Source organism: Hemiscyllium ocellatum, chromosome 26, assembly GCF_020745735.1.
Source record: "Hemiscyllium ocellatum isolate sHemOce1 chromosome 26, sHemOce1.pat.X.cur, whole genome shotgun sequence".
Taxonomy (NCBI): Eukaryota; Metazoa; Chordata; class Chondrichthyes; order Orectolobiformes; family Hemiscylliidae; genus Hemiscyllium; species Hemiscyllium ocellatum.
This window is the reverse complement of record NC_083426.1, coordinates 34,547,775-34,569,208: the sequence shown is the minus strand read 5'-3', so window position 1 is coordinate 34,569,208 and position 21,434 is coordinate 34,547,775. Positions and strand designations below refer to the sequence as shown.

Genomic DNA, 21,434 nt, shown 5'->3' with positions numbered 1-21,434 from the left:
TCAAGGTTTAGAAAAAAAATCAGAAATACATGCTCAGCCCACCAATTGAGTTGCCAAAGCAGATGAGTTTGTGCTTGTCTTTTTTCATATTTTTGAATATTCAGGACTCACATGTCTGTAGATTCTGTTTAATGGCTTCATTTTCGCATCCAAGAGATATTTTGAGATGGTATGGAAAGGTGGGATCTCCAAGTGTACTTCAACTGAATATGGTTTCAACCCGGAGTGTTGAAAGAGAACTAAAGATACAAATTTAGGAGATGCTTAGATGATCATCTTTCAAAATGCGGCATGGTGACTCAGTGGTTCGCATGGCTCCGTCACAGCACCGGGATCCCAGGTTCAATTCCCGCCTCAGGCAACTGTCTGTGTGAAGTATGCACATTCTCCCTGTGTGTGCATGGGTTTCCTCCAGGTGCTCCGGTTTCCTCCCACAGTCCAAAGATGAATTGGCAATGCTCAATTGCCTATAGCGTTAGGTGCAGGGGTAAATGTAGGGGAATGGGTCTGGGTGGGTTGCTCTTCCACACTGTACGGAATCTAATCTAATCTAAAAAAAATTCTGCCAACTCGGCAATGATGCCTAGAGATTGGAAAATTGCAAATATAACTCCACTGTTTAAAGAAGGATGGGAAAGAGAGAAAGAAGGGATTTGAGATCTCTTAGCCTGATGTTAGTAGTAGGAAAAATACTACAATCTGTAATGAAGGTTGTTAATACCGGAAAGTTAATAATTAAATTGTTAATGGGGGCCCAGTGGATATGATGTATTGGATCTTCAGAAAGCTTTTGAAGTTAGTAAACAAAATTAATACACCCGAAGAAAGGTTCAGAGTTGATTAACAGGCAGAAAGCTGACAGGAGGAATGGATTTGTCAATCTCAGGTTGGCAGGTTGTGACCAGAGGGGCACCAGAAGGATCATCGCTTGGCACCTGCTGTTCACAATCTATATCCATGACTTGGTTATGAGGGCCAAGTGTTTCATTTCCAAGATCATAGAGGCACAAAACATGGTGGGAATTTGAGTTGTGGGGATGTGCAAAGAGGGAGATTTAAACTGGTTGACTGGGAAAGTGCATAGCAGATGGAATATGTGGATAAACATAATATTGGAGGAATGAAGGGTTAGAATATCTCTTATGTGATACTGTAAATGTTGACGTCCAGAGGGAGCTAGCTAATCTTGTTCATAAGTTGCTGAAAGAGCATGCAGAAATCAATTCCTAAATGCAAACATGGTCATGAATGCATTGAATCCATCATCCTCACACATTGGCATCGACAAAGCACGAGGCTCACTATATCGTTATGCTTTGTCTTGACAAAACTTCAGGACTTTAAGCATGTAGTTTGGAGCAGAAGACAGCTTGGACTTCCATGCTTGTGGCAAGTCAGTTTGAACTGAGGAATGGCCAGGTATTTTATGTATTGATACAGAATTATCTTGTCATAGGCATTTTCTGTGTCTTAGGCTGCTTTATTCGTGCACATTTTTTTGTCAGTATAGAATTAGAGACAGGCAGCTTCCATGCTTTAGCTTGCTGTTTAGTGCAGAAAGAGGGACAGGAAGTTTGCAGCAATGGGGAGCATTAAAGGGTAAATGGGGGCAAGTATGGGGATGACCATGCAACTATTTGGCACACTGCTGTGTCAAAGTGGGGATTGTAGCCAGCAGTCTGGAGCAGAGCAGGAATGGCAGCCAATGGCCTGGAGCAGAGTGAGGATGGTGGCCAGTAGTCCAGAGGGAGCGAAGGTGGCCAATGGCTCAGAGCAAAGCAGAGATGGCCAGCAGCCCAGACTGGGGATGGCAGCCAGTGGGCCTCGTGCAAAGATAGATATTAGTTGGGAACCAGTGGGGCCCGGTCAGACTACGTGGAAGCCCATAAAGAAAGACTGTAATGTCAATCTTCTTAGCTTTATTTCTTATTTTTCTGACGTACACTAAATAAATCTGTAATGCAGTGTAATTCTTTTCTTTGTTTTCTCTATTTTTATACCTAAGATTTGTACCTAGGTACTTTGTACCTAAAATGGTGCCGTGTGTTGACAACATTGTACACTTTTCAAGTACTCTGGATGTTTGGTAACCTGAGTACACATGACAATAAACTTAATGCTAAAATTTCTAAATTCCAAAAAATTCTAAAGTTGACACTGCAGGATGTGCTAGCAGCTTACACAGTAAAGATGTGAATGAAGAAGTGAATGGTGATGTGTGGATTTCAAAGGGATAGGTGCTTAGTGGAGTGAGGGTGATCTCCAATCAGTCAGGAGGTCCCACCAAGTCATCAGCAGGCGGGTTCAATTCTGGTCTAGGACTATAACCCCACTCAGTCAGGCTTTGTTCTTAGGTCATTCTGGGAACCTGTCCTTGCAGATTACTTTCAATCTATTGCCTATTGTTCTGGTTTCTTTTATGAGCAGGAAGAGTTGTTCCCTATCTACTCTATCCAGTCCACTCATGATTTGAAAACCTCTATTAAATCTTCTCTTCACCATCTTGTGTCCAAGGAGAAAAGTCCCAACATTTTCAATCCATCCTTTTAACTGAATTCCTCATTCCCGGGGCTACTCTTGTAAACAGTTTCTGCATTATCTTCAATGTGTTCACATCCTTCCTGTACTGTGGTGCCGAAATCTGTACACAATACTCTAGTCAATGTCTAATAAGTATCTTATATAAGTTCCACATCCTTTCCTTTCTCTTGTATTCTATGCCTCTATTAATAAAGCTGAGGGTATTGTATGCATGGGCAGGAAGAGGGGCAGGGCTCTAACTAGAAGACAATACTCACATTGGATTTTTCAAAAGCATTTTCTCTACATCTACCAGGAGTGGTTAGGTAATTGTACCATTTCCTCCAGCTGGATCTATAGAGCAGGGTAAAGATTATCAAGTGATTATTTATGTTGAGAATGTGGTGCTGGAAAAGCACAGCAAGTCAGGCAGCATCCGAGGAGCAGCAGAATTGACATTTTAGGCATAAGCCCTTCAACAGGAATCTGAGTCCTGATGAAGGGCTTATGCCCGAAACATCGATTCAGCTGCACCTTGGATGCTGCCTGACCTGCTGTGCTTTTCCAGCACCACATTCTCAACTCTGATCTCCAGCATCTGCAGTCCTCACTTTCTCTTAAGTGATTAGTTATGCCTATGTGAGCAGTTCCTTCCAGGCTGAAGCCAGGAACATTGCTGATATTTCTCAGCCAACTCTGCATCACTATTGCAGGTAGCTGAGAACATCATAGAACAGAGAAGTGGAGGAGGATCAGGCAGTTGTCTATTTCAGGATAGTAGATTTCCAATATGTCATTGGCATGAAACCTGTGGGTCTGTCATCATTGCATCTCAACATGGACAGGAACCAGAACATGAAAGGGGACCACTCCTTTAAAGTGCAGTTAGTATATGATCAGGTAATGTTGCTGAATGTCTGTTATTCTTGCAGCAGTTATGATGCTTTAATCTTGCACCAGGCAGTTGTCACCATATTGAAGCCACACGTACAAAACAAGTTATCAAAAAATTACTTTGAACTCTCATGTCAGCAAAGTCTTGCTCAGGATCATCCTGGAATAAATTCGGAAAAAGCTAGAGAGCAGGATCACTGACAAGTGAGCTGGATTTCGATGTGGAGGAGGAGATCAATCACTCTTCCCAGAATCTGAAAGAGCAAAGTCCAAGAACATCTGTACAGGTACCTCGTTGATTTTGGGAAGGTGTTTGATTCTCAACTGCATGCGAGAACCTCTTGTTAACAATGATATTCTCATAATACCTATGATACTGAACTGATTTGTTCACCAAGCTTCACCATAAGCAGAAGAGAACAGAGTTTAGTCAAGGAAAAATAGTTCTGTAAGTGACCAACCGTTGGAACCAAGCTGACTGGAAGACAAGGTAAAAACAATGACTGCAGATGCTGGAAACCAGATTCTGGATTAGTGGTGCTGGAAAAGCACAGCAGTTCAAGCAGCATCCGAGGAGCAGAATCTCAGGGAGTTCCTCTCCCACTGCAACTCCCAGGTAATTTACTCTGCCCTGGCTGGAAGACAAGGCAGAATGACCCAATATGTCACTGCTTGATGACAAAGATATCCTTTATAACCGTGTCATTTTACTTCCTTACTGACTACCTGTGAACAATAATCTACTGGAGCACGGATTCCAGGATATCTGTGAGTACCTATACACTTTCTTAGCTCTTGTACAAGGGTAGTCTCAGCCTGTGTGGCAACTAGTGGGTATGCCTGACGATCAAATTCTTGGAGAAGGCTGTACTGGAAGCTGAGAAGACAGTTATCAGAGGCTGAGGTGTACAAGGATTTGCACTGACCATCGCAGTGTGCATGCATAAGCTCTTCATCAGGAATCAGATTCCTGATGAAGGGTGTATGCCTGAAATGTCGATTCTGCTGCACTTTAGATGCTGCCTGACCTGTTGTGCTATTCCAGCACCGCATTCTCGACTCTGAACTCTAGCATCTGCAATCCTCACTTTCTCTTAAGTGATTATTTATGTGTATGTGAGTTTTAATTGTAATCATGCTCTCAAAGTGCTCATCTGAGTCCTTTGTAGCAGACCTTGTCTCTGAATCTGACAGCCTAGGAACCGGACTTGGACTGGCTGCAGCTTGCTCCTGCCTGGTGAGTTACTACACATTGATCCTGGTTCCATATTACTCTCTAAAGGATGTGCAATATTAGAACCTGAGCTGATGGCCATAAGCATCCAATGAGGTGCTTCCGCATAAGGTGCATAAACTTGTGTGTCTTATTCACTGAGACTGTACTGTTTTGCCAGGCAGCAGCACTAGCATTTCTGAAAACAGAAATGTGTTAAGAGTGGGTTGGGGGAGAGGAAGAAGGGTTACATAGGAAGCAAAAGGTTCATGTTTATACTATGTCTAGCTTGTACTTTATACCATATATCATAATGAGGGTGATGTAGGATTTGAGAAGATGCAAAAGGCAGGTACACAGCATCATCCTTGATGCTCTCAGTAATGCTAGTTGTAACAGTCTCAGTCACTACTGGTTCAAAGTCAGAAGTCACATGACACCAGGTTATAGTCCAACGAGTTTATTTGAAACTACAAGTTTTCAGAACGCTGCTCCTTTGCAGACTCCAAAAACTTGTGATTTCAAATAAACCTTTTGGACTATAACCTGGTGCTGTGTGGCTTCTGACTTTATCCACCTTAGTCCACCACAGGTACCTCTACATCACAATTCAAAGTCTCACAGCACCCTTGAGTGTACACTCCTTGAGTGTAGGTCTACCCTGTTACCTGATGGTTTTCTGTTGTTGTCTCATCTTATGATTGGTTTGGTTTGATTTGATTTGCTTTGATTATTGTCACATGTACTGAGATATAGAGACTAGTATTGTTTTGCATACTATGCATGCAAATCACACCATAATAAGTACATTGCGATAAAAGAATAGAATGGAGACTATAGTGTTAGAGGACTAATAGAGAAAAATCAACATTAAATATGAGAAGTCCTTTCTAACGTCTGATGACAGTGGGGAAAAAGCGGTCAGAATGTGGTTGCAGATCAAAAGTATTCTGCCTGGAGGTCAGTGTTGGGTGGGGTCCTGCAGGGCTCTGTCCTTGGGCCTCTGCTCTTTGTAGTTTTTATAAATGACTTGGACGAGGAGGTTGAGGGATGAGTTAGTAAATTTGCAAATGACACAAAGGTTGGAGGTGTCGTCGATAGTATCAAGGGCTATTGCAGGCTGCAGTATGGCACAGACAGGACGCAGAGCTGGGCTGAGAAATGGCAGATGGAGTTCAACCTGGATAAATGTGAAGTGATGCATTTTGGAAGGTTGAACTCAAATGCTGAATAAAGGATTAAAGACAGGATTTTTGGTAGTGTGGAGAAACAGAGGGATCTGGGTGTGCAAGTACATAGATCCCTCAAAGTTGCCATCCAAGTGGATAGGGTTGTTCAGAAAACATATGTGTTTTGGCTTTCATTAACGGGGGATCGAGTTTATGAGTCGCGAGGTTTTGCTACAGCTCTACAAATCCCTAGTGAGACCACACTTGGAATAATGTGTCCAGTTCTGGTCGCCCCACTATAGGAAAGATACAGAGGGTTTGCAGAGGGTGCAAAGAAGGTTTACCAGGATGCTGCCTGGACTGGAGGGCTTGCCTTATGAAGAAAGATTGAAAAAGCTTTGACTTTTCTCTCTGGAGAGAACAAGGAAGGGAGGAGACCTGATCGAGGTATACAAAATAATGAGAGGAATAGATAGAATCAATAGCCAGAGACTTTTCCCGAAGGCAGGATTGAGGGGTATGAGCAATCATAGTTTTAAGATATTAGGGGAAAGGTATAAAGGAGACATCAGAGGTAGGTTTTACGCATGGAATGCATTGCCAGCTGTGGTGGTGGAAGCAATCATTAGGGACATTTAACTGCTAGACATGCACATGGAGAGAGGAGTAAAGGGGTGCATAGGTTAAGTTATTATATTTTACATTAGGATTAAACCTTGGCACAACATCATGGGCCAATGGGCCTGTTCTGTGCTGTACCTTTCTATATTCTATGTTCTATTCTTGAATCTGTTGTGCATAAAAATACACTATCTCTTTCCTGTGCCAACTTATCATGCAAACAAGATGGAAGACAGCGAGTGTGTTGTAGTGTTTTTAAGCGATGTGCTTAAAATACGTGGAAGCTGCAATATGTGGCTATGGAGCTGGCAGCATTTAGTAAATATGTGAGTAAAGCTACAACATGTGATTGCTGGATGAAAGTTATGATTGCTACAGATAGCTAATGAGTGTATGATAACCATCTAATAATCAATTATTTATTAGGACTGATTAACTCCTTGTGCTGGATATTGAAAAGAATAAAATATCTTACAAGTTATGAAGCAGTCGTTATTTAAACAAATTGATTTCTTAGGGTCCAGCTTGCAAAACCACTGGCAGGTGGAGTCATGACATTGTCTACAATGTGGAATCCTGAAAGATGAACTCACTTAAAGGCTAGGTATTCATACCATATGATAAAAATGTGTCCCATTGAATGGTGTATAGGCTGAATAGCAAGTTCAATTTGATGAAGCATTCATAACTTTGAGGACTCTTATGATGTCACTGAACTTATTGCTGCCCGACAAAAAGATCGCTGGGACCACACTTCTGAACTTGACCTTTATGACTACCTCCTCCGACTTCTTTTACACAATTGGCTTTGGAGAATTCCTTGCGTCCTGCAGACATATCACCTTCATGAATGCATAGAGAGTCTGGAATTTCTTTCTCGGCCTTCTTTTCCTTCTCAGAAATAGTATACCGAAATTTATTTTTGTATAAGCGAATAGGTTTTGAATGAGTTCAAACTGAGTCCAGTATTCAAATATTTTGACCACCTGCTGCATCCCAAATGAATCTCATCTTTAAGGACAAATGGCTGACCTTAAGAAGTGTCGGCTGGCTTTAATTCATGCTAACTACGTACACATCTAGGTCCTTCTGCAGAGTTACTACTGAGTCAAAGGTGCAAATTGGGATTGCACCGTAAACTCCAATCATGGTGCTGGATGCACTAATTTGATGAAGTGTGGGGTATTTGCATATTGCAATGCATGTATCCGAGACCCAGCACTGTTTAAATCGAAGCACCTTAGCTTTAATATCATAAAACGATGCAAGAAGGCATTGATGTCAGAAGGAGAACGGGTTAATTCTGTGTATTGTTGCCAGCTCATTGGACAAGGCATTATGTAATCCTGACATCGTGACCAACATACTGTTTTGCATGGCAGTTAAAACAAAAATACTTGCTTTAGCAATTGAAAAATAATGGGGACTAACCAGTCTGTGCTGTGTCCTAATAGTTCAGCATCCATAGAGATTCCAGTTACACAAGGTTGGGTGTGTTCTAAATACACTTAAGAACTCAGACTCTTGTGAGTTATAATCTTTAGTGAAAAAAAATTACTTTGAAACAAACAAACAAAGATAACTTCATACTTCCTGCAGCCCCTTATTCTGAAAACAAAATCATTTGTAATCATTGTTAGCTTCCTTTTTAGAATCTAACTCTGTCCACTTAAGTACTTTGGTAGTTTCTTGTCAGTTGCTTGAAAATATTTAAAACTGGCATCATTTCAATGAAAAGACGTAAACCTTGAGAAAATCAGGATTTTTTGATAATAATCGAAATTGTTAGATTCGTCCTTTCAGTAATAAATGGAAGTTACTTCTACACTGCCATATTTCTTCCTCTATCAATGCACAATTATTTTGAACATAAACTTTTAAAAACAATAAGGCCGATTATAAGCCCAGAAGCCAGTCATTTCACACATCAATCTTTGTTATGAGATTCACACCTGCAGATGTTTTGATTTAGTTGTGAAATATTAACATGATGTTTTTGCAGATTATATTTTTAATGGTGCAGCTAATAGGTAAGGTACAGTATACAATACAAGTGATAAGAACCACGTGATCCCACAGCAGGGGAGAGTATTAACAAGCTCGGGTGAAGGTGCGCTTCACTGACTGGATGAACGCTATACAACAGATGACAAACAGTGAAGAAAGCTTATTTATTCATTCCGTGTAGAGTTGTTTAATTGTATGGAGCAGCCTAGAAGCTAGCACTGGAGTTCATTTAGACACGGGGTTAACTCAGCCTGAGGGATAAAATGTCAATAAACAAGAAAAATTGGACTGCTCTCTCCAGGTAGGTGTCTATTAATATTTAACACTTTTACTACTTCCGTATTAGTGCATGCATTTACACTTGAATGCTACAGGATAGTTGTCAGAAATACATAGCAAAGGAAAATTGTAGTCTGATGTATATGTAAATATGATGAAAAATAATGTTATATACTATATCAATCCTGCTTTTTAATATGATGAAATTTCAGGCATATAGGATAACAAAGTAGAAACAATATATAAGCAAATCGCTTTCTGCCTAAACAAAAACATGAGGTGGAAGAGCTTGTCTGAAAGATCTTTTGTGTAACTGATCTAGCCAATATGTTATTCGATTAATCAATCACTGGAATAGACTGCAGTTTGTTTAGTTGACAAACTTTCACAACAGCAACTCTATGTATGATTAGCCCCAACAGTGTATTTCCTCCCTCTTAATTCTTGCTTATGGAATAATGGATGTTTGACTGGCCATTACAGAGGTCTATGAGTCCTGAATTTGCTTTGCAGTGTTTATGTACAGACATATGTGAAAACAGATTATTTTAGATACATACATTATGGATATTTGTTATTCAAAATCTAAATTTTTTAAAATGATAAATGTGGTATATCTACCATTTACAATCTAATTATTATTCATAAATGGTGCTGCACTTTCTTAATTTAATACCTGGCACTTACATTCTATTTTGTCAGGAGTTAGGAATGATGCTACCTGCACTCATCTTCAGTAGAAACCGTTCCTTTGGTATATATATTTACAGTTATGTTTGTTGTCATGTCCCAGTGTTTCTTCACCTGTTAACAGCCAGTAATGGTCAATGGATATTTTGAGCTGGAAGATGATTTGTTGTGGAGTTCCCTAGAGATCAGTATTGGAACTCTTGTCTTTCTTGATTTTATATTAGTGATCTAGATTTTGGTGTTCAAAGGATAATTGCAAAGTTTGTAAATGATACAGTATCAAAGGATTAAAATCCAAAGGTGACTCAGTTGAGTTCAGGTAAAGAACAGGTATGATCTAACTAAAAGCCTGAGGGCCTGAATGACCTCCTCCTGTGATTCAACGGTGAGTGATACCAAGCTGATACTTCTGTTGATTGACCTCTAACTCCCAATTTATCATGTAGTTTCTCAATTTTAATACTGTGTTGTAAGTGCTGGCAAATTTAGCACAATTCTACTTGGTATCTAATATCTTAGCATGGCCATGATGGTTCAGTGGTTAGCACTGCTGCCTCACAGCGCCAGGGGCCTGGGTTTGATTCAAGCCTCGGGCAACTGTCTGTGTGGAGTTTGCACATCCTGTGTCTGAGCGGGTTCGCTCTGGGTGCACTGGTTTCCTCCCATGGTCTAACGATGTGCAGCTGAGGTAGATTGGCTATGGGAAGTGCAGGGTTGCAGGGGTAAAGGGTGGGTCTGGGTGAACACAGCAGGCCAGGCAGCATCTCAGGAATAGAGAATTCGACGTTTCGAGCATAAGCCCTTCATCAGGAATAAGAGAGAGAGCCAAGCAGGCTAAGATAAAAGGTAGGGAGGAGGGACTAGGGGGAGGGGCGATGGAGGTGGGATAGGTGGAAGGAGGTCAAGGTGAGGGTGATAGGCCGGAGTGGGGTGGGGGCGGAGAGGTCAGGAAGAGGATTGCAGGTTAGGAGGGAGGTGCTGAGTTCAGGGATGCCTTCCGTGAAGAAGCTCTCTTCCTCCCTCTACAAGGATTTCAGTGAGTCCCTCTCTCACTGCACCCCCCAGGTCATCTCCTCTGCACAGAAACTCTTCAGCCACGTTCTCAAACAGACTCGTTACCACAGCCACATCTCCTTCCTCAGCACCTGCCTAAGGAACCGACTGATCCCACACGGACTCCGAACTACATTCCAACCAACAAAATTTGGACCCAACCAGGACAACCTGTACCTACAACAAATCCGCAGATTTCTCCAGTTTCCTCATCTCCCCTCCCCCCACCTTGTCTCAGTCGGTTCCCTCAACTCAGCACCGCCCTTCTAACCTGCAATCCTCTTCCTGACCTCTCCGCCCCCACCCCACTCCGGCCTATCACCCTCACCTTGACCTCCTTCCACCTATCCCACCTCCATCGCCCCTCCCCCTAGTCCCTCCTCCCTACCTTTTATCTCAGCCGGCTTGGCTCTCTCTCTCTTATTCCTGATGAAGGGCTTATGCTCGAAACGTCGAATTCTCTATTCCTGAGATGCTGCCTAACCTGCTGTGCTTTGACCAGCAACACATTTGCAGCTGTGATCTCCAGCATCTGCAGACCTCATTTTTTACTCGAAGATTTTAACCTACTGCGAATCCTCTTACAAGGATGCCTTCCTTGAAGAAGCTCTCTTCCTCCCTCTACAAGGATTTCAGTGAGTCCCTCTCTCACTGCACCCCCCAGGTCATCTCCTCTGCACAGAAGCTCTTCAGCCACGTTCTCAAACAGACCCGTTACCACAGCCACATCTCCTTCCTCAGCACCTGCCTAAGGAACCGACTGATCCCACACGGACTCCGAACTACATTCCAACCAACAAAATTTGGACCCAACCAGGACAACCTGTACCTACAACAAATCCGAAGCCTCCAGCAACAGACCTCCCTCCGGATCCTCCGCTCCACCCTTGCAGCCATGCGTCGCTACCTACACTCCCTGCAATCAGCCCTTCCCCAGCTCAGGACAACACTCTCACAGACCTGCAAAGGACCCCTGCTGTTCTTCATCTACAGAAGAATCCACAAACTCAACAAACAGTTCTTCCTAGCCCTATCAGAGATTAAAGACAGTAAGTACCAAAAACTTTCATGTACTTACCCCCACACTCGTGGTCCCTCAACTATTCCAGAATCTTCCACAGGCCTGTCGGACGCCATTACACATGTGGCCTCCACAGCGCCCGCGGCACCAAAGGCCGCCGCCGACCGTGACGTCACTTCCGCCCCCACCGACCTCGGAGCCCCCGCGATCGCCGCCCCTACAACTGCCCCGGTGACCACCACACACACAACCGCTTCCACAATCGCCGACGGACCCGCGACCCACGCGGCCACCGGGAATGACCACCACTCCTCCGTCGCCGCAACCATTTCCGCCCCTCCGGTTGCCGTCGACGCAGCCACTTCCGCCCCCACTGACATCACTAACCTGCAGGAGCACAAATCCTCAGGTTTCCCCGCCCCCACGCCGTCTTTCGTCACTACGCATAACCCCGCCCCCACGCCATCTCCCGTCGCTTCACGTAACCCCGCCCCCACGCTTATTTCCGTCACGACGCATGACCCCGCCCCCACGTCGAGCAACGTCACCACGTCTAACTCCGCCCCTACTTCGATCTCTGTCCCCGCCCCTAACCCCGCCCCCAGCTCCAGCTCCAGCTCCAGTCCCACACCAGGTCCTAGCTCCCAGCCCTGCCGGATTTTCACCATCCCTCCAGATCTCCCCCTCTCTGAGGATGAGAGATCAGTCCTCAGCAGGGGCCTCACCTTCGTTCCCCTACGCCCTCGGATTAATGAGTTCAACACGCGGCGAGATATTGAACAATTCTTCCGCCGCCTTCGCCTCCGTGCCTACTTTCACAACCAAGACTCCCGCCCACCCTCTGACGACCCCTTCTCCCGCCTCCAACACACCCCATCCACCTGGACACCCCGTGCAGGCCTCCTACCCGCCCTCGACCTCTTTATAGCCAACTGCCGCCGTGACATCAACCGACTCAACCTGTCCACCCCTCTCACCCACTCCAACCTCTCACCCTCAGAACGTGCAGCCCTCCACTCCCTCCGCTCCAATCCCAACCTCACCATCAAACCGGCAGACAAGGGAGGCGCGGTGGTAGTTTGGCGCACTGACCTGTACACCGCTGAAGCCAAACGCCAGCTCGCGGACGCCTCCTCTTATCGCCCCCTTGACCACGACCCCACCTCCCACCACCAAACCATCATCTCCCAGACCATCCAGGACCTCATCACCTCAGGGGATCTCCCATCCACCGCCTCCAACCTCATAGTCCCACAACCCCGCACCGCCCGTTTCTACCTCCTGCCCAAAATCCACAAACCTGCCTGCCCCGGCCGACCCATTGTCTCAGCCTGCTCCTGCCCCACCGAACTCATCTCCCAATACCTCGACACGGTCCTGTCCCCTTTAGTCCAAGAACTCCCCACCTACGTTCGGGACACCACCCACGCCCTCCACCTCCTCCAGGATTTTCGCTTCCCCGGTCCCCAACGCCTTATTTTCACTATGGACATCCAGTCCCTGTACACCTCCATCCCCCATCACGAAGGACTCAAAGCCCTCCGCTTCTTCCTTTCCCGCCGCACTAACCAGTACCCTTCCACTGACACCCTCCTTCGACTGACTGAACTGGTCCTCACCCTGAATAACTTCTCTTTTCAATCCTCCCACTTCCTCCAAACTAAAGGAGTTGCCATGGGCACCCGCATGGGCCCCAGCTATGCCTGCCTCTTCGTAGGATATGTGGAACAGTCCATCTTCCGCAACTACACTGGCACCACCCCCCACCTTTTCCTCCGCTACATCGATGACTGTATCGGCGCTGCCTCGTGCTCCCACGAGGAGGTTGAACAGTTCATCAACTTTACTAACACCTTCCATCCCGACCTGAAATTCACCTGGACTGTCTCAGACTCCTCCCTCCCCTTCCTAGACCTTTCCATTTCTATCTCGGGCGACCGACTCAACACAGACATCTATTATAAACCGACTGACTCCCACAGCTACCTGGACTACACCTCCTCCCACCCTGCCCCCTGTAAAAACGCCATCCCATATTCCCAATTCCTTCGTCTCCGCCGCATCTGCTCCCAGGAGGACCAATTCCAACACCGCACAACCCAGATGGCCTCCTTCTTCAAGGACCGCAGATTCCCCCCAGACGTGATCGACGATGCCCTCCACCACATCTCCTCCACTTCCCGCTCCTCCGCCCTTGAGCCCCGCTCCTCCAACCGCCACCAAGACAGAACCCCACTGGTTCTCACCTACCACCCCACCAACCTGCGCATACAACGTATTATCCGCCGCCATTTCCGCCACCTCCAAACGGACCCCACCACCAAGGATATATTTCCCTCCCCTCCCCTATCAGCGTTCCGCAAGGACCACTCCCTTCGTGACTCCCTTGTCAGATCCACACCCCCCACCAACCCAACCTCCACCCCCGGCACCTTCCCCTGCAACCGCAGGAAATGTAAAACTTGCGCCCACACCTCCACACTCACTTCCCTCCAAGGCCCCAAGGGATCCTTCCATATCCGCCACAAGTTCACCTGTACCTCCACACACATCATCTATTGCATCCGCTGCACCCGATGTGGCCTCCTCTATATTGGTGAGACAGGCCGCTTACTTGCGGAACGCTTCAGAGAACACCTCTGGGCCGCCCGAACCAACCAACCCAATCACCCCGTGGCTCAACACTTTAACTCCCCCTCCCACTCCACCGAGGACATGCAGGTCCTTGGACTCCTCCACCGGCAGAACACAACTACACGACGGCTGGAGGAGGAGCGCCTCATCTTCCGCCTGGGAACCCTCCAACCACAAGGTATGAATTCAGATTTCTCCAGCTTCCTCATTTCCCCTCCCCCCACCTTGTCTCAGTCGGTTCCCTCAACTCAGCACCGCCCTCCTAACCTGCAATCCTCTTCCTGACCTCTCCGCCCCCACCCCACTCCGGCCTATCACCCTCACCTTGACCTCCTTCCACCTATCCCACCTCCATCGCCCCTCCCCCTAGTCCCTCCTCCCTACCTTTTATCTCAGCCGGCTTGGCTCTCTCTCTCTTATTCCTGATGAAGGGCTTATGCTCGAAACGTCGAATTCTCTATTCCTGAGATGCTGCCTAACCTGCTGTGCTTGGACTGTCAATCAGAAATCCAGCTAATGTTTGGAGCTAATTTTGAATCCTGCCATGGCAGATGGTGGAATTTGAATTCAATACAAACCTAGAATTAAGAGTCTAATGATGATCATGACTCCGTTGTCAGTTGTTAGAAAAACCCACCTGGTTCACTAATGTCCTTCAGGGAAGAATATCTGCTGTCCTGGTCTACACATGACTTCAGACCCACAGCAATATGGTTGATTCTAAACTGCCCTCTGGCTAATTGAGGATGGACAATAAATGCTGGTCTAGCCAGTGATATCCTCATCCCGAGAATAAATTTAAAATAAAACTTGAGGCTGCCTCACAAGAGGCCTCAGTGAAAACATAAAAGATGTAGTGAGATGATCTCGATGTCAGGATAGTCCATGTCAGACATCTTGTATCATTCTGCTACAAATCTAGCATTATCAGTGTCGCTCAGACCTAGTAAACTTCTGCTCAAACTGTTAAAAATGATAAAGGGATTTAAAAATTTAGATGCAGGTTAGATCCTCTGGTTAGGCTGTGTTGTGCAAGAGAGCACAATCTTAAATGCAGAGTGAGACTATTGATAAATGAAATCAACAAGTTCTTTTTCCCATAAAAGTGGATGAAATTTGGAGATTCTCTCCTTCAGGAGACTGTGGGTATTATATTAATTGAAATCTGAAATGTTGAGATGGGTATGTTTTTGTTAAGTAACAGTATCAAAGGATTAAAATCCAAAGGTGACTCAGTTGAGTTCAGGTAAAGAACAGGTATGATCTAACTAAAAGCCTGAGGGCCTGAATGACCTCCTCCTGTGATTCAACGGTGAGTGATACCAAGCTGATACTTCTGTTGATTGACCTCTAACTCCCAATTTATCATGTAGTTTCTCAATTTTAATACTGTGTTGTAAGTGCTGGCAAATTTAGCACAATTCTACTTGGTATCTAATATCTTAGCATTGTACAACCCCTCCCTTCACACCATTTATTAATGAGAAATCATATTGTAACTCCTCTGTTAAGAACAATTCAATCATTTGTTGTCTCTTTTCTGTTAAACAGAACAAGACAGTTATGTAAAACCACGCTCTAGAGAATCTAGAGCAACGTAGTAGAGATATTCTGCAACCAACATAAATGAGCAGCATTTTGTTTTTATTTTCCGTTCTCAGCTTTGCTGTAATTTTCTCCTCGTCACTCATAAAGGTACATACTTTTGCTGTCTGTTAAGTTCCAAATGTTCCACATGTTTGAGTTCACCAAGGAACTGTTGGCACACTCCTACAAGCACATGCACACACATGTCAATGTATAGCAATCCAACAAACAGAGACTAAGGCCAATTGCGTCACCTACATTATCACGTTGGCTTGGATCAACATTTTCAACAGGATGAAACATAGATCTTTGAATTATACAAAATACAATAATGATTAGATTAGATTACTTACAGTGTGGAAACAGGCCCTTCGGCCCAACAAGTCCACACCGACCCGCCGAAGCGAAACCCACCCATACCCCTACATTTACCCCTTTACCTAACACTACGGGCAATTTAGCATGGCCAATTCACCTGACCTGCACATCTTTGGACTGTGGGAGGAAACCGGAGCACCCGGAGGAAACCCTCGCAGAAACGGGGAGAACGTGCAAACTCCACACAGTCAGTCGCCTGAGTCATGTTGAATGGCAGAGGAGTCCGGAATAATGTTGCTCCCGTCTCATCTGATTCATCAGGATAATATCCATCTTGCAGGGGAAATACTTGCTGTCACCTTAGGTAACCATTAGTAGCTGTTGGTGACCCATTTGACTGGGAATACTCAATAAAGTGCAGAAATGTTTGCCATAGGCTATACTTGCTGTACAGGGAGTATGGTGGAGGAATGATGGCAGGACCGTTGTGTGAGAGAGAATGGTTCAAATGGGCTTGAGTTTACTAGATTTCAGAATAATGAGTGGAGATTGAAATTAAACAAAATTAAATGGGGTGGACAGATTAGGTGCAGGGATGATGTTTTCCTTGTTGGAGAGTCTAAAATCAGGGTTAAAAGTCTCAGGAAAATAGGATCTGTCATTTCGAACTGAGATGAGGAAATATTTTTCCACTTCAAGGATTGTAAATCTATGGAATTCACTGCTACAAAAGACTTTGAAGGACATGTCATGAAATGTATTCAATAAAGAAAAATAAATCTTTAGATACTGAAGATATAAAGTGGAAGAAGGAAGAAATATCACCAAGAACATCAGTGTGGCCATGTTGAATGGCAGAGCAGGCTCAAAGAGCTGTATGGCTTACTTCTGCCTCTAGTTTCTATGACAGGATATTCAATATTCTAGGTGCAAGGTGTTACGGAAAGACAGAAAATAAAGGAGAGGAAAAGGAAAACATTATGTTGATGAATAGAGAGACAATGTCACAGAGGAGTCCGGAATCTATTAGGTCAAGGAAAAGAAGGGGTTATGATGACTTTGTTCTGTATAATCTATGGACATCCAGTCCCTGTACACCTTCATCCCCCATCACGAAGGACTCAAAGCCCTCCGCTTCTAACTTTCCCGCCGTACCAACCAGTACCCTTCCACTGACACCCTCCTTCAACTGACTGAACTGGTCCTCACTCTGAACAGCTTCTCTTTCCAATTCTCCCACTTCCTCCAAACCAAAGGAGTAGCCATGGGAACCCACATGGGCCCCAGCTATGCCTGCCTCTTCGTAGGATATGTGGAACAGTCCATCTTCTGCAGCTACACTCGCACCCCCCCCCCACCTTTTCCTCCGCTACATCGATGACTGTATCGGCGCTGCCTCATGCTCCCACGAGGAGGTTGAACAGTTCATCCACTTTACCAACACCTTCCACCCCGACCTCAAATTTACCTGGACCGTCTCAGACTCCTCCCTCCCCTTCCTAGACCTCTCTATTTCTATCTCGGGCGACCGAATCAACACGGACATTTACTATAAACCGACCGACTCCCACAGCTACCTAGACTACACCTCCTCCCACCCTGCCCCTGTAAAAATGCCATCCCATATTCCCAATTCCTTCGTCTCTGCCGCATCTGCTCCCAAGAGGACCAGTTCCAATACTGTACAAACCAGATGGCCTCCTTCAAAGACCGCAATTTCTCCCCAGACATGATCGGCGATGCTCTCCACCGCATCACTTCCACTTCCCGCTCCTCCATCCTGGAGCCCTGCCCCTCCAATCGCCACCAGGGCAGAACCCCACTGGTCCTCACCTACCACCCCACCAATCTCCATATACATTGTATCATCCGGCGTCATTTCTGTCACCTCCAAACGGACCCCACCACCAGGGATATATTTCCCTCCCCTCCCCTATCAGCGTTCCGAAAAGGCCACTCCCTCCGTGACTTCCTCGTCAGGTCCCCAATCCCCCCATCCAACCTCCACTCCCAGCACCTTCCCCTTCAACCGCAAAAAATGCAAAACTTGCGCCCACACCTCCCCCCTTACTTCCCTCCAAGGCCCCAAGGGATCCTTCCATATCCGCCACAAATTCACCTGCACCTCTACACACACCATTTACTGCATCCACTGTTCCCGATGTGACCTCCTCTATATTGGGGAGACAGGCCGCCTACTTGCGGAACGTTTCAGAGAACACCTCTGGGACACCCGGACCAACCAACGGAACCAACCCGTGGCTCAACACGTCAACTCCCCCTCCCACTCCACCAAGGACATGTAGGCCCTTGGACTCCTCCATCGCCAGACCATAGCAACACGACGGCTGGAGGAAGAGGGCCTCATCTTCCGCCTAGGAACCCTCCAACCACAAGGGATGAACTCAGACTTCTCCAGTTTCCTCATTTCCCCTCCCCCCACCTTGTCTCAGTCCCAACCCTTGAACTCACCACAACCTTCCTAACCTGCAATCTTCTTCCTGACCTCTCTGCCCCCACCCCCACTCTGGCCTATCACCCTCACCTTAACCTCCTTCCACCTATCACATTTCCAACACCCCTCCCCCAAGTCCCTCCTCCCTACCTTTTATATTAGCCTGCTGGACACACTTTCCTCATTCCTGAAGAAGGGCTCATGCCCGAAACGTCGATTCTCCTGCTCCTTGGATGCTGCCTGACCTGCTGCGCTTTTCCAGCTACACATTTTCAGCTGTGGCCTATTACAATAAAACATAGATTATCTGAATATAGATTGAGACCATAGAAATATAATGGACAGAGTGGGCCAAGAGTTCATAGTATGTTAAGGAGAACTTTCTCCTCCAGTGTGTTTCCTATCAATGTAACATGAGGCACTGCCAGACTGAGTTATTATGTGGATCAAGTTTCATTAAGATAATATCTAGGCACCAGTGATCATTGTACCATGTAGTTTAGTTTGGCTATAGAAATGGACACGGAGCAATCTAGCATATGAATAATTAATAGAGGAAAACCATTCCAATTGAATAAGAATGGAAGTCGGTCAGATTAATTGCAATCAAAGGTTCGTGGCAATATAATAATTGAACTCTGGACTGTCTTTACCAAAGAGAGAGTTTGAGGACAGTCAATGTATATTTCCATGAAGAGGAAATGTAGGACAAATAATAGTTCTGTGTATGATGAACTATGTGGATGAAGATGAAGAAGAAAGCATGCACTGATGACTGATATCATGTCAATAGGAAGTGAATGGGAATTGCAGAGGCACTGGCAATTATTTTGCAGTTTTTCCTGGTGGTTCAGGAGGATATATCATTTCAAACATAATGTATTTCTTTAACAGTAGACCAGTCAGTTTAACTTCAGTGGTGAGAAAACTTGGAGAAACAATTAATTGGGATAGAATTACTTGTCACATGGGAAAATATGGATTGGTTCAGAAGAGTCAACATGGTTGTGTTGAATGAAAGTCATGGCTAACTAATTTGTTAGTTTTCTGAAGAGTGAACTAAGGGAGCTGATGAGGGAAAGGCAGTTCACAAAGTAGAATACATACATTTTTAAAATGTCAGGGGCGTGTACAGCTTGCTGTATATCAGTGCAATTTAGGACCTGTACAATGTAGCAGCAGCAGCAATCATGTCAAACACCCTGCATCTGCACCATGCGGTGGGCCTAGTCCTGGTGGGAGTAGTCTATACTGAACTCTGTGTGGGCAGCTGTCCGTCAGGGGGCCCAACACTATCAGTGAAGAGTGGCCTCCAGCTTTCTCGCTAATTTTCTCACCTGTTATGTTGGCCTCCAAAACCCATACATGGCAGCAACTTCTGAAACCAGAATTCAATGCCATGATCTGTATGCTGTTGCTGATTGCCATACATGAAATATTGGAGTGGCTGTGTGCACAAAACTTAAAGTGAACATTGGTGGTCTCATACACTAGTCCTGGTTTCAGCCGCAGTTAGGCATCTGGCTCTACGTAGATATGGGTCACAGTCAGCCCTTTGTCTCCATAGCAGCTAGTCCAGGAAAGAAGTCTGCCTCAGTCCACGAAGCACATTGGAAAGTGTGCAATGTTCAGCAAATTGGCCACAATGGCACTTGCGTTGGGCAGGATAAGTGAGGTGATATGTGATGGAGACAGCTGCATGTGTGACCAGTCACTGGGCATTCACATGGATTGAACATTGGTGATTGACACGTGATGTACTGATGACACAGGCATGTACTCACTGGCCATCCTGCAGCATTGGCCATCTCTGTGTGCTGCATCTCCCCAACACCATCACTGCTGCGAATCTGCCTAATTTATGCACTGCCTACTGTTCAGTTGGCTATGTTGATGTCAGGGATATGGGGGAGAAAGTGTGGAAGTGAGTTGTTACCATGTACATACACTGCTGCCTCTGTGCCCACATGATGTAATTGGTGATTCACACAGATACCCAAACATTATGCCTCTTTAATGCCTAAGGATTGAAGCTACAGGGCACAATGCATCTGGCCCCAACATAGGGACATGGATAACTGCATGATCGATGAAAAACATTTATGAATGGCACAAATTATTTACATAGCTGCTAATCATGGCCCTTGTTCTCCTCTCTTTCTCTCTGTAATACACAGTTCTTCCCTGGTACACAGATAGTCTAGAGGGAGCCAGCTTCAAAGCAGATGCTTTTGGCCTTGGAGGTATGGTCAGGTAATCTTGAAGCTTTTGGCTGTGGATAGATCAAATGTTCCATGTGTCTTCTGGCCAAGAGCAAATTGAGTCTTCTTGCCCTAAAATGTGAAAGGTCAGTGTGCAGTAAGCAGAGTTGAGTGAGTGAAACCTGCCATGGGGCTGCATGTATCTCCTGCTGTGACTGGGCATATCCTGGCACTGTCCTGTCTGCTTGTGAGGACAAGGACTGAAATTGGGTCCGAGTCCCTATCACCCTCTCCTCTTTCCATACTTTTGGTCCTGAGGGCCAATGTCTGAGACAATGGAGTGAAGGTGATGGCGGCATGGTGGCTCAGTGGTTAGCACTGCTGCCTCACAGCAGCAGGTTTCCGGGTTCGATTTTCACCTTAGGTGACTGTGTGGAGTTTGCACATTCTCCCCGAGTCTGCGTGGATCCACTCCGGGTGCTCCGGTTTCCTCCCACAGTCCAAAGATGTGCAGGTCAGGTGAATTTGCCATGCTAAATTGCCCATAGTGCAAGGTTCATTAGTAAGAGGGAAATGGGTCTGGGTGGATTATTATTTGGAGGGTCGGTGTGGACTGGTTGGGCAGAAGGGCCTGTTTCCACACCGTAGGGAATCTCATCTAACTCTGCATCATCCTGAAAGGTTGCTGGGCCTGTCCCTCAGTGGCCAATGCTAACCTGCCAATGGAGGCAATCATGCAGTCGCAGGACTGACTGCATCACTCCACCTTCTC

At 45.7% G+C, this 21,434-nt stretch overlaps 1 protein-coding gene across 12 annotated transcripts in view; it reads left to right on the top strand.

Annotated features, from left to right (window-relative positions):
* LOC132828406 (ladinin-1-like) overlaps window positions 1–21,434 on the top strand; it is a 157,200-nt gene that overhangs the window by 47,233 nt on the left and 88,533 nt on the right. For 3 of the 12 annotated variants that reach the window (XM_060845486.1, XM_060845484.1, XM_060845487.1), the window contains one exon: window positions 8,606–8,725. The exons of 8 other annotated variants lie outside the window; for them this stretch is intronic. In XM_060845486.1, the coding sequence (XP_060701469.1) occupies window positions 8,688–8,725 (38 nt within the window). In that variant the 5' untranslated portion in view covers window positions 8,606–8,687. Of the gene's footprint in view, window positions 1–8,501; window positions 8,726–21,434 lie in introns of those variants that run through there. One more of the 12 variants, XM_060845485.1, reaches the window with a different exon arrangement.